The sequence below is a fragment of the Pelodiscus sinensis genome, unplaced genomic scaffold, assembly GCF_049634645.1.
Source record: "Pelodiscus sinensis isolate JC-2024 unplaced genomic scaffold, ASM4963464v1 ctg90, whole genome shotgun sequence".
NCBI classification, from domain to species: Eukaryota; Metazoa; Chordata; order Testudines; family Trionychidae; genus Pelodiscus; species Pelodiscus sinensis.
The window spans coordinates 346,984-359,882 of record NW_027465894.1 but is presented as its reverse complement, the minus strand read 5'-3'; the positions used below and the strand labels follow the sequence as shown (position 1 = coordinate 359,882).

The 12,899-nt window shown below is 57.5% G+C and overlaps 1 protein-coding gene across 8 annotated transcripts in view; it reads right to left on the bottom strand.

The window, feature by feature from the left end:
• Nucleotides 1–685: 685 nt before the first annotated feature.
• SMARCA4 (SWI/SNF related BAF chromatin remodeling complex subunit ATPase 4) overlaps nt 686–12,899 on the bottom strand; it is a 60,577-nt gene continuing 48,363 nt past the window's right edge. For 2 of the 8 annotated variants that reach the window (XM_075916159.1, XM_075916157.1), the window contains exons 24-36: nt 11,225–11,271; nt 10,867–11,033; nt 9,871–10,034; nt 8,609–8,836; nt 8,291–8,389; nt 7,951–8,028; nt 6,607–6,834; nt 5,426–5,679; nt 4,040–4,148; nt 2,684–2,785; nt 2,222–2,354; nt 1,434–1,573; nt 686–1,169 (exon numbers count right to left, since the gene is read on the bottom strand). In XM_075916159.1, coding sequence (XP_075772274.1) covers nt 1,137–1,169; nt 1,434–1,573; nt 2,222–2,354; nt 2,684–2,785; nt 4,040–4,148; nt 5,426–5,679; nt 6,607–6,834; nt 7,951–8,028; nt 8,291–8,389; nt 8,609–8,836; nt 9,871–10,034; nt 10,867–11,033; nt 11,225–11,271 — 1,782 coding nt within the window. In that variant the 3' untranslated portion in view covers nt 686–1,136. The remainder of the gene's footprint in view (nt 1,170–1,433; nt 1,574–2,221; nt 2,355–2,683; nt 2,786–4,039; nt 4,149–5,425; nt 5,680–6,606; nt 6,835–7,950; nt 8,029–8,290; nt 8,390–8,608; nt 8,837–9,870; nt 10,035–10,866; nt 11,034–11,224; nt 11,272–12,899) is intronic. The other 6 variants (XM_075916160.1, XM_075916161.1, XM_075916162.1 and 3 more) reach the window with 6 other exon arrangements.

Below are 12,899 nucleotides of genomic sequence, written 5' to 3'. Positions count from 1 at the left end.
CGGACACGGGACCCCTCGGAGATCGGGGCTTGCACTTGACTGCAACCCCACCTAGTGGACTTCGCGGGCAGGACAGGAACTGCCTGGCCCCTCTGCAGGCTCCCGGCTGGCGCCAAGCCCTGAGGCCAGGCAGGCTGTGAAAGCGAGCCCAGAACCGTGCGCCAAACCTGAGTGGTGGTCAGTGCAACCCCGGAAATCGCCAGCCTGGGGGGTGCAAAGAAACCATCCCAGGAACGGAGGCAGGGGAGCCTGCCAGGGGCCTCACCCAGCCCTCCTGGTGCCAGCACCGAGGGCGGATGCTAAGTGACGGGCTCACCACATAGATCCTGGGGCGGCTGCGGCAGGTCGGCTAGGTGCTGCAGAGCTTAATGCTGGGTCTCACGGGCTACACGGCCCGGACTGGAGCAGCCCCTACGGAACAGGCCCAGGCACCCCTGGGTGGATCGGAACCCAGGGGGCAAATGCCTGCGGTGCTGGAGCAAGCAAAGAGGCAGAAGGTCTCGATGCATCCTGCCCCCTACAGCTGCCAAGCTAACAGGGGAGTGGGGGCAGCTCAAGAGCATTTCTGGGGGAATCAAAGGGGGGGCAGCTGATGGCCAGGTCAGGCAGCTGCAGGAAGGGGGGTGGTGGGGCCCCATTAACTCAACGCACATTTCCAGTGAGCCAGAAAAACCCAGCTGAAAAATTAACCTTCTGTTTAATTTATTACTGTTTGAAATCCAGTGACATTGACACACACAGTCACCGCCGCCCCCGGTCGAATGGCAGGCAGCTGGCGGCTCGACCTGTTTCATAAAATACAGTACTAGGAGTGGACTGCTACACACATGCATCCACAGCTTACAACTACAGCGATTCAATACTGCCACTGAAACAGTACTGCCATCAAAGGAAAGATCCCGAGTGTTCCCCCATCCGCGATTCTCGGAACCAGTTAATGCTGTAACAACGCTACCGAGGTCAGGACAAGGCAGGACACACACAGTCCTACAGCTGCTCTGCAGGATCAATAGGGAAGAGTTGGATACAGTTACTGAAGTCTGACACTACACTCGTTGCTACCCGTTAGAGCTACAGGGACACGGCGCGGCCGCTCTGCCGAGGTTGCCTCTGGGGGCTGGACCATGGAATGTTGCTTAATCATCTTCGGTGCCACTTCCTGAGCGATCCTGGAAGACAAGAGGAAAGGGAGGGGAGATGAGGGGGAGATTCCAGGGCTGGCTGAGTAGGGGCCGTTTCTCCCCTCAGCGTTCCCGAGTGCTCAGTCTTTGCTTTTGGAATGGGGCTCGGCTCCTCCCCCCCGGCCCGGCCCCGCGACAGGTGCTCGGCAAAGGCCAAGCCGCAGAAGGCAAATTGTTACAGTCCAGCTCCAGGCAAGGCCCACGCAAGGTTCCAGGAAGCCCCTGGGTGGCGGTGGACAACTGGGTAGTTACCTCTTCCTGCTCCTCTTCACTGTCGTCGTCACTAACGACTGGCTTGGCCCGGGAGCCGCGGCTGGTGCGCCTGCGACCCTTCAGCCGGTCTTGTGCTTTCTCCTTCCTGCCCAGCTTGATCTTCACCTTGACAGAGCGAGCTGTGGGGAAGCGCAAGGAGATGGCGTCTGAGCGCGGACAAGGGCAGGCTGGACACAGCCACAGAGTTGCGCGGCACGTCAGACCCGTGCGGCTACGGCAGGCAGGGAGCGCGTGGCAGCTCGGGGCGGCAGCGGTGCCGTCTGCTTACCTCCAATGGCTGCCCTCAACCAGAGCAAAGGCAACACCAGGCCCTGGGCCTCCCCCCCGCTGCATCCTGGCCTGTAACTCAGCTGCTGCTGGAGAGCTCCCGACCTACCTGGCTGAGCAGCTGTGGCCTAGAAAGCAATCGTGAGGTTACGCCCCATGCAGAGAACAGCATGCACTGCCCCCCCCCCCCCTCCAGGCCTGGTGCCTGCCGTCCTCGCCCTGCCCCAGAACAGAGACAACATGGGCAGGGCAGTGCACGCTTCCCCCAGCCACAGTGCCCTGCCAAAGTGCCTCAGTCCTGTGCTGGAGCAGGGAGGGGAGGGCAGGGGCCACGGCCTCAGTGTGCTCCCTAACTGGCTGGTACCTTTCCCCGTGTGCAGCGAGGGCAGAACATGGTGGGCGTGGGCGCGTGCGCGCACACACACACACACACACGCATACACACACACACACACACCCCCCCGCTCAGGGGAGCAGCAGGCGCACACACGAGTACTTACACTCGGATTCAGATCCTTCCTCTTCTCCTTCCTCCTCCTCCTCGCTCTCCTCACCTTCGCTGTCTTCCTCCTTCTCGATTTTCTGCCTCACACTGGTGAAGACAGACTGCAGCACTATGGAGTCCTCGTAGATCTGGAGGGGGAAGCCAAGGCGGCCTGGCTGAGTCGGGGCGGGTCCCCTCCTGGAGGGAGCCCTGGCTCCTGACCCCCACCCCCTGCGCAAGGCACCAGAGGGCCGGGTGCCCTTCCCCACAGCACGACACCTGCTCCATCTCCCGGGTGCCAGCTCGCTCCCCAGGCAGGGCATTCAGCGCCGGCCGTGCTGGGGGATAGTCCGGCTTCCGCCAGACTGGCTTTGCAGCTCTGCTAAGGAAGAGCAGGTTGGCCCATCTAACGGGATTCTAAGTCCGCCGCCCGGAAGTCCCAAGCGCTCCCTGGGCGGAGGGGAGGGCAGCACCTTACCAGGGAGCCCTCCAGGTTAAAGGTCTGTGCGTTCTGACACAGCAGCATGATGTCCTTCTCCAGGTCGTTCAGGCTGCGGTACTTGTGGTTGCGGATGCGCTCCTGGAAAGGGGGCAAAGGTCAGAAACATGCCCAGTGCGGCCAGCGATTCAACGCCTGGTGCTCCCCCTCCCCTCGCCACGCGCCCGGCTCCGGCCTGTAAGCCCTGATCGTGGTTGGTCATGCCAGGCCCATTCTTGATCTCGTCCTTTCCCCCTGAAGGTAAGAAAAGTCTGACCTGCGCACGAAGAATCCCTGCCTGGGGCAAAGGGCACCAAACAGAAGGGGCAGCTGCCAGATGCCAGGAGACCTCCCCACTTACTATCTAAGACTGAACAGGGCGAAGGCTCATGCCCAAGCTAGAAGGAAATCCCCCCCCCCCCATTTAGCGCACAGATGTGCAGAGGTTAATTGCACCATCCAGGGAGAGGCCCACACTCTACAGGGACTCTGCCTGGGACAGGTGTGAGCAAGCGCTTGGCCAGGGTGGCGTGGCAGGTGTGGAGGTGTGCACGGGGGAAGCAGTTGCAGGGAGCAGTCAGGAAAAGCCTGGGTGGAGCCCAGGCCGGGCTGGGGCGCTGCTGCGAAGGTGGAGGGAGGATCCGAAGAGGAGGGTGTTTTGCACACGCTCCCTCAGCTGGCTTTTAGCGGCTGAGAATGCTGCTCCCAGACTCAGGCCCGTCGGCCTCCGCTTTCATTCCCGCCTCCGCGCCAGGGCAGTTAGCACCTCGCTGCACGCGCGGCAGCGGAGGCCAGGCTAAGACGCGACAGAACAAAAGGCTGGTTCCCCGGCCGACCTAGCAGCAGTTCCCCGGGGCAGTGGCTGGCAGCCCAGCTCTCAGAACACAAGCGCAGGGGAGACAGGGAGGGGGCCTGGCAGATGAACCCGTTCGGGCTGGTCTCGAGGAGGCTGGCCCAGAGCACTTGGCAGCGTGGCTAGAGGTGCTAAAGGCCCTAGGGGGCTCTGGCGGGGGGCGGGAGGGCTGCATTCCCCTCCATTTACTGCGCAGCCAGGAGCTCAGGGGAGGTTTCAGATGGTGGAGAAGGACAGACGTGGCGAGGGGGGTTTGGGGGGCTGGTCCCAGCTCATGGGCTAGGCCAGGGCCAGGCAAAGATGGAAACGACTGAGTAAAGACCAGGGCACAGGCGGGCCCGTAAGGAGTGGCCAGGGTAGCGTGGGTGGCTGACCAGGAGAAGAGAAGGGCTGGGCGTGGGCTGTGGCTGTTTCGGACGCACTGAACTGCATTAAATCCTGATGAAGGACATGAAGTAAGAGTCTTGCTGGTGCCAGACACCCACTGAGGCCAGCAGGGTTACCTTGATCTTCTTGAAATCCACTGGCTTGCGAATGAGCTCATAGTACTCGGGGAGCTCCTTGCGAGAAGGCAGCTGGATGAAGACTTCGCTAAGCTGGCGTCCACTGCTACTACAAAGCAAGGAAGAAATACAAGATCAAAGACAGAGTCAATCCCCTCCCCCATCAGCAGGGCCGCAGCTCCCAGCCTGCCACGCAGAACGGCTCTCAAAACCCGCAAGACACGCGGCCTTCCTGTCGCACGCTCCATGCTGAGGGACAGACAATCAAATACGCTAGCCAAGAAGGGGCAGGGCTGGGTACCGTCTTGCTGAACGGTCGCTACGGCAACTATCAGACAGCAGGCCCTGGTCTCCATCTCTTTTTCTAGGCTGCACAAAATCCAGTGGGGTATTCAGGTACCAAGAGGAAAAGCAGTGGTCTGGCTGGACGCGGGACGGGGAAAGCCTTGCTGTTTCTTAAAAGGCTCCTGAGATATGGGGTGGTGCAGACTGCTCCAGAGCGTCTCAGCAACGCAGGCACCAACTCAAAAATGCCTCTTCCAGCATGTGCTCTAAGCACTACGGCCAGTCACGAAGGCTCTAAACTCAGAGACATTGAATACGTCCCTCGAGCCAGGGAATTTTTCCAGACTCTGAGTCAATTAATCAAAAGTAAAGGCTAGAGAAAGGACGTGTTCATGGGCCAAGTCAAAGAGGCTAGAAACCCACACAGGAAATAGTTTGAAAAGTTCAGACTGATTCACACAGACCAGGGTCGAACGTCTCTGCATTGTTAACGCCTGAACTGCAAACCCCTCCTAACACCGCCCACGCTGGCAGCTCTCTGCCGTGCTAGCTAGAAGAGCGCCGCAGGGCCTCGCGTGCCTCTCGGCCATGATGCCATTAGCGGAGCTGTCATGGCGCTTGTCCAGCAGAACCCCGATGGCAGGCGTGCGCCACGAGGCCGTGTCAAGCCTACATGGACCTAGCAGAGAAGCGGATTGCTGGAGACAAAGGCGTCTGAGATCAGCGGCACAGTGGCTGGATTTGCCAGCGGCTGCAGTTTGCCCGCGGGCCAGGCGCACGCTGGGCGGGACGAGGCAATCGCAGCCTGACTCCCAAAGCTTGTACAACATGCAGCCTGGGTCCACCCTCCTGCCATTGCCTTCACTGCATGACACGCTCTGCGAGTCGGACCCCGCAGCAGAGACGAGCCTCCCCCCTGGGATAGGAGCTGGCGGTACTTGGTGTGCTCTGTCAGAGCGCCTGGGAAGGCAGGAGAGCTCCGCCCATTGCAGAGACGGGGAACCACACAGACTGCCCAGGCTGGGACCAGGCTCCCCCCATTCCCGCCCCCCCGCAGACCCTGTGCAGGGGACCCTGTGCAACCCAGGCCGCTTCTCTTACCTGTCCTTATATTTAATCACAGCATCCACGATCTTCTTCATTTTTTTGGTGAGGTTGGGGGGGTTTGGGGAGAGCTTCTCGGCCGGAGGCCTGCCGCGCTTTTTCTGCTTTTTGCTGTCGTCGTCTTTGTCTCGGCTGCGGGTGCTGGTAGTCGGGGTGGCAGAGCCAACGTCAACATCTCGCTTGCGCTTGCGGGAAGATTTCTTCTGACGAACTTCCTCCTCGATCTCCTCCAGCGTGCCCTCCTCTATGGCCTACGGAGGGGAGCACAGAGCGGCCGCTAGCACGGAGACTGCTGGGCAAAGGGGCAAGGGAGGTGCCTGGCCAACCCTAAGCATGGCCATTTGTAGGAAGCCTTTTAATCTGCTGCACTGAAAAGAGCCGGCTGCCCAGTGGGGCTGGAGCCGTCCCGTCCGCCCCTCCTCCCAACCGGAGACCTTAGCTCAAGCTGTTGCAGAAAAGGGCTTCTCAGACTTGGTCCTACGGGGACCCCCTTTTCCATACGGGGACCCCTTGCAACTGAGCCGCGTGGGGGAGGCCCCAGGGCTGGCAGCACCTGCCAGTGCTCTCGCATTCTTGGAAGTGGTGGCTGGAAGTCTCCTGGCTTCCCCCCACGGAAGGAAGAGGGGGCAGCGCCTCCTGCCCCAGACGCACTCAGAGCCCAGTCTTGGAATGATCCCCCTTAGCCTGGGAGCTGGGGCAGCCCCTCTCCTGGCTGCTGCTCAAACAAGCAGACTCCCCCGGATGGCTCCCAGTGGGGCAGGCCCTCTCCCACCCACCTGCCTGGGAGACTCGGCGGCCGTTACAGGAGCAGGCAGCTCTGGCCTGGTGTTGAGTGTTCCAGCCCCTCAAGCCCTGTGCTGTGGGGAGGGGACTTTTTCAAATACCCAGTACCAGCCTCGGATGGCGAACCAGAAACGGACCCTAGCGCAGAAATGGTTGGTGGCAAGCGAATGGGCCGAGGCGTCCCGTGCGTCACTGGCTAGGAGCACGTGGGGGATTTGGAAGAGGCACCTTCCGCCAGGTGGGAAGGAAGGGTGCCGAGGGACTCAAGCGCCCACCCAGAGCGGGCTGGTTTTGAGCTACGCAACACCAGAGCCTCCAGTACTGGGTATTTCCTGCAGCGCACACAAACCCCAGGAGCACGTAGATGAGAAGGTCATTGGAGAACGATGCTGTACCATGTATACCTTGAGCCACTGCTTCTCGGTAAGCGAGTCGCTGTAGTCCACCTCTTTGCGGTGACGTGAGCCTCGCCCAAACATCTTCTCCTCCTCCTCCTCACACGTCAGCCGCTCCACCTCAGCATCATCCTTGATGATCCAGGAGGGCAGCTCATCCTCCTCCATGAGACGGGGCTTGCGCTTTGGATTGCGCGCTTCCTCCCGCCTGCGGTCCAGGTCCATGCGCTAAAATAAGAGGGGTTTGCTGGGGGGAGGGGGGCCGCTGGCAGAGCGACAGAAGGGGCTGGGGCCACCCCGAACGCATCTACTGGGGGCTAGCTGGCCTGCGGAGTCGAGGCAGGCGCCAAGGGTCACGCAGCTGACCCCCGATGGACCAGTGTGCAACTGAGCTTGGCTGTGGAACGGACAGCTGGCTCTGGCATCCGGCAGGTACCAAGGAGCAGAGAATGCTGCCGTGCAGCCTCCGGCATATCTCAGCCATGCAGGAGCCACGCCAGCTGCCATCTCTGAGGGCAAAGCTCTTTGTGGGGGGAGCCGCAGCAGGAACACGCAGTATGTGCAGCAACTATTTGGGTATCTACGGATGCACCACAGCTCAGACGCCACACCAGGCTAAGAGCCGCGCCCCCAAGCGAGCTGGCGTAAGGCTAATCCTCGGCGGAACAAGACGCTAGCCGCGATCAGCAGAACCGGAGACAGAAAAGAGCTAGTCCTGCGCGGCATCTCGTCCCCCCGTCTTCACTAAGGCTGGCCTGTCCCAGGGGACACATCGTTTGTGCTGCTGCAGCGTCCGTCAGCTTCTCCAGCCCATTGCCCGGTTTTTGGCTTGTCCGGGCTTATCACCAGAGCCCAGAACATCTGATGGGCAAGCCGGGGGCAGACCCGGCCAGACCCGCTCCTCCACATGCATCTCTCACACTGAGAAGGTGTGTCGTTGTCTAAAGGAATCTGGTGCACTCACTGAGACATAGGGAACACTCTACAGAACTCCACACGCTGCCTCTCCTATCACCTTTCAGCTGAAGCTTTCAATGCACGTCAACACACGGCAGTAGCACTGTACAGTAAGGATTTTCCCCATCAGATCTCAGGCAAGCTGAGGGCAACGAAGACCGGGCAGAGCCTGCTCAACCTTTAGACCCTGCTCCCCTCACAAAGCCAGGAACAGAACCCAGAAGTCCTGATTCAGGCCCTACTGCTCTACTGATCAGACCCCTACTCCTTACTCGAGTCAAAGTTTGCTCAAACATAAGGAGCTCAACCCTTCTCAGCAAAACCACTGCCTGCGTTACCGGGAGAGAGGCAGGCTCAGTTCTCTTCCATGGCCTCAGCCACGCTCACCATAAAAAGGTCAAATTCCTCTTCGTGACGGGCAATCATCTGGTTGACCGTTTCATCATCAGGAACTTCATCTTCTTCCTGCAAGATTTCAAACGCCCGGCTTAATGGCGAGAGAAGACGCCGCGGCAGTTCGTATGCTGGAAACCGAACACTGATCATTGCTACCATCTGACGCCTGTGTGGCTGTCCGTGTGAAATGAGTTTGGTGGTCTCAGTCCAGTGTCTAGTGGACAGGTTTCCACGTTGCAAGAGACCACCAGCAGAGCTGGCACCTTTGTTGGCAGTCTCAGCAGTGAGGCCGAGGATTGAATGGGCATGGAGACTGAACTACCCCTCTCACCTTTAGAGGTGGTTCCTCCAAGTCAGGGTTCAGGCACAGGGTTGAGGCAGTGTGGGGGAAGCTCGCACTGCCACTGCCGCTGCCCGTGCTGTATCTGTTCTGTGGATAAATAGAGGACTTCAGTCTCCAGGGCTGTCAATCCGGCACTTTTCACCGACACTAAAATTCACTTCAAAAGAGAAACAAGTGTTCATGCTCTTTCCTTCCAGCCCACATGCCCTTGGCCTCGGGGACATAGAGCAGCGGAGCAAAAGCCAGCCACGCGTTCACCAGTCACGCTGTGCAGTAGCAGAGAGGGCAGCCTGCACCACCCCTTACCTCGTCCTGCTCCTCGTGCTCCAAGATGGCCTGGAGGAAAGCTCTCCGCTCGTGGCTGGAGGATTTCTGGTCGAACATGCCGGCCTGGATGACTTTCTGATCCACATTCAGCTTGTACTTGGCTGCAGCCAGGATCTTCTCCTCAACGCTGTTCACGGTGCAGAGGCGGAGCACACGCACCTCGTTCTGCTGCCCAATACGGTGCGCTCGGTCCTGGGCCTGCAAATCCTGAAGAGGGGAGCACGCTGTTTGCAGGGTGATTTAAACCTCCCTCGCCAAGCCTTTCGGTACGTGACAGGAACGGGACGGACGCCTGCCTCCCAGAGCTACCTGGAGGACCTCAATGGCCCCGAGGGTTCTGGTACAGCCACTGGGGAAGTTTAACGAAAGCAGCTCGTTTTGCTGACTGCTCTTGTACTTAGCAATTCAGACAAAACAGGCTGGCTAGCTGGCACAAACTGCTGAGAGCTGCTCAAGCTGCTATACCTGCTAGAGCCAAGTGTCTACGCAGGGGTTCTTAGCAGACCTGGTGAGCTGGCGGCCTCGGTGTCTTCATACAGTATGTGGAGTGGGCGGGACAGAGAGATCTTTAGCAGTTTAGCAGGGATAGTGAAGGAGGTTAATCACGTTAATTAGCACCGCTCGTGATAATTACGGATCAGCCACAGGAGGCTCTCCCCACAGCCCACGCTGTGTCGGAGCGGAGACAAAGGGGAGACCAGTAGAGTGTGAGCAGATGCTGGTACTGGGCCCTGGGCTGCACTCGCATCTCAAGGCCGTGGCATGGAGATGCACAGAGCATGGCAAGACGCGAGTGCTGGCACTGCAAAGGCAGCCGGGAGGATGATGGGGAAAAGCAGCGGTGCAGGCGGCACCTACTGCAATGGCCCCTCCCCCCAAGAGTGCTCTCAATTCTGACTAACCCACCCACGCTAGCTAATTTACATGGCAACCTGGCTGAGCCTGGCAACTCGAGTGAAAGCCTTGAAGGCAGCCTGAGGCCGAACTCAAGCCGCTAACCCGAATGAAAAGCCGGCTTGCGGTGTCCTCGGTGCTATTCTAACCCAGGTGGAGCCGCACTCTTCGAGCCTTGTGGGGACAGCCTAGCATGACAGGCACACAGTCCATCCAAGCCCTGAGCGGGACACTAGTCCTCCCCCCCGCGTTATCTGAGAAACGCAAGACGTGGTCTCACGTGCCTCTGGAAAGATCCACCCACAACCCCGCCGGGGATCCCCATCAATCCAGCGGCATCTCTTTACCTGGTGCGGATTCCAGTCGCTGTCAAAAATAATCACGGTATCTGCAGACTGCAAGTTCAGTCCCAGCCCGCCGGCTCGCGTGCTCAGCAGGAAAATGAAATACTCAGAGCCTGGCTCATTGAAGGTTTTCAGCAGCATGCCACGGTCTTCAGCTTTAGTGGTCCCTAGAAGCCCAGGGAGACGAAGGAGGTTACTGGTTCCCGCCGGGCCATGTTTCCTATTTAAAATGGACTCAGGACTCCACAGAGCACAGAGGGGTTCCACAGCGCTCAAAGTGTTGAGAACCCATCCCCTGAAAACCAGGCCCAGTGGAGACGACTCAAGATAGACACTGCCGATACTGTAGTGCCCAAAATCAGCAGTCATGGCAGCAACCTGAGGTCTGTGCATGCATCTTGTGCACCAGGTTGGAAAGTCCTTTGGGATCTTCCAGGACATAACGTGTCACGTAAGGGGATCAATGCACCAAAGGCAGCAGGTTACAAAACCCCAGAAGAAGGCTAATTCCAAGAGACAGCACAAGGCCGATGCACGTTAGCCTACAGAACAGGACGCTCCCTGACAGAAGAGGTGGAAGACGGCAGGATGGATTAGCGCAGTAAATCACCTCCCTAATGTCATCTTAAAAGAAAAAAGCAGAAGGTATGTGCAACCCTGGCAAGCCTTTTTCCCAATCATAGGTTAAGGAAGGAACATGTCCAGGAGCAGGTGTGCCCTGACAATATTGCAACAGCATAATCCCACCAGCTTCTCCCAGAGCCAGCACATCATGCTATTGCGTACAATAGTCCGGGCTTTATTTTTATTCACAGCACTGTTAGTTTCGTGCATGTTTCACGTGTGCTGATAATCACAGTGCGTGGTGATGAGTACTGGAAGCAGGGCTGTTCCCGGACTGCTGCGTAGCTATACGTGCAGGGTGTAAACTACCGATCAGCGCATGTACACAGCATTCCAGAGGTGAATGCTTGTCGCTCGGTTACCAGTGACACTCACCATCCAGCCTGAGGTATTTGAAGCCACGGTATGCAAAGTAGTCTTCCATGATGGTCATGAGAGAGGTCATCTGACAGAATAGCAGCACCTTATGGTTGGTGGCTCGTAGCTTGGGAAGGATCCGGTCTAGGAGCTCAAATTTGCCAGATGCTCGGTACAGGTCTAGTCTAGTTTATAGGAAAGGATTGGAAATAGGTGAGAACCAGAGGCTAAAAATGCATCATCCAAGCATGCAAATGAGAACTCCCAGTTCTTGGTACACTAATCCACTAGCCTAGTCCGAGTAATTCTTCACTGAAACCACACCACGCAAACTACCAATACCCTCCTCTGGAAAGCGCAAACACATTCGACTTACCCCTGCACAATACCGCCAGTGAAACCTAAGTGCTCCGAGAAGGATTCCTGCAACCAAAACACAAACACACTGTCACCCAGATTGTATCCGACTCTTCTCCACAGACGCAAGTGCCCAATGAATCCCACAAACTCTTGGAACTGCCCTAATGGAAAACTGAGCACCAAGTCAGATCAGTCTCATCTTCTTTCGTGTGGCTTGGGTAGGAAGCAGCAACTCGGCCTAGGCTTGATAGCCAGCCTACCGCCGAGCTGGTGAATACCCTCAGGACGCAGCAAAGGAAGGAGAGGACACTCCAGACAGGACGTGCTCCATTGTATCACACACAGGCGTTGCCTCATTTTCCATGTGTCCACATCTCCCATGGGACAATGGCTACACTGGGCCAGATCAAAGCTCCACCCAAGCCCAATACTGTCTTCTAACTGTGACCAATGCCAGGTGCCAACAGAGCAAGTCATCACCAAGCAGTCCATCCTGCTGCCCACTCCTAGCTTCTGGCAGAGGCTCTACGGACACCATCCCTGGTCATCCTGGGTAATAGCCATTGATGGACCTAGACGCCATGAATTTATCTTCGTTGTTCATCCATCGTGGTCGATGAAGACCTCAACACCACTAAGTGCTTTGAGATTGGATACAGTGTGTCCGAAGATGACTTATCAGGCCAATTCGGGCACCAAGTGTCCTGGAACATGTCGGGCAGACGTGTAGGCATTGCAATCGTTGCGCTGGTAGCTTTGGACTTGCGCAGCATGCGCTTGTGTTGTGTTTCAGAGATGCGCCTTGCTTCGAGAGCTTGGCATCCCTTGTGGATGAGATTGTGCCAGGTAGGGCGGTTGTGTGCCAGCGATTTCCAGATGGTTGTATCAATTCTGAACAACTTCAGGGAGGCCTTGAGTGTATCTTTGTAACGTTTCCTCTGTCCACCACGCGAGCGTTTACCAGTAGAGGGTTCCCCAAAAAGGAGCTGCTTAGGTATCTAGCGCATTTTTAATCCTGTTGTAGTCTTGGTCTTCACAACATCTTCTGGCAAGGAGTTCCACAGACTGACTGAATTGATACGGTCTCCCACAATACTTTTGCCAGCATGTTAAGGGAGTATGGATTGGATAAATGGACTGTAAGGTGGATAGAAAGCTGGCTAGATTGTCAGGCCCAATGGGTAGCGATCAACAGCTCGATGTCAGGTTGGCGGTCGGTTTCTAGCGGAGTGCCCCAAGGATCGGTTCTAGGACCGGTTTTGTTCTACATTTTTATGAATGACCTGGATGAGGGGATGGGTTGCATCCTCAGCAAGTTTGCAGATGACACTAAGCTAGGGGGAGAGGTAGATACACTGGAGGGCAGGGATAGGGTCCCGAGTGACCTAGACAGATTAGAGGATTGGGCCACAAGAAATCTGATGAGGTTCAACACGGACAAATGCAGAGTCCTGCCCTTGGGATGGAAGAATCCCAAGTATTGTTACAGGCTGGGGACTGAATGGCTAAGTAGCAGTTCTGCAGAAAAGGACCTGGGGGTTACAGTGACTAAGAAGCTGGAGATGAGTCAACAGTGCGCCCTTGTAGCCAAGGAGGCTAATGGCATTAGGAGGAGCCATTAGGCTGCATTAGGAGGAGCATTGTCAGCAGATCCAGAGAAGTGATTATTCCCTTTTATTCGACTCTGGTGA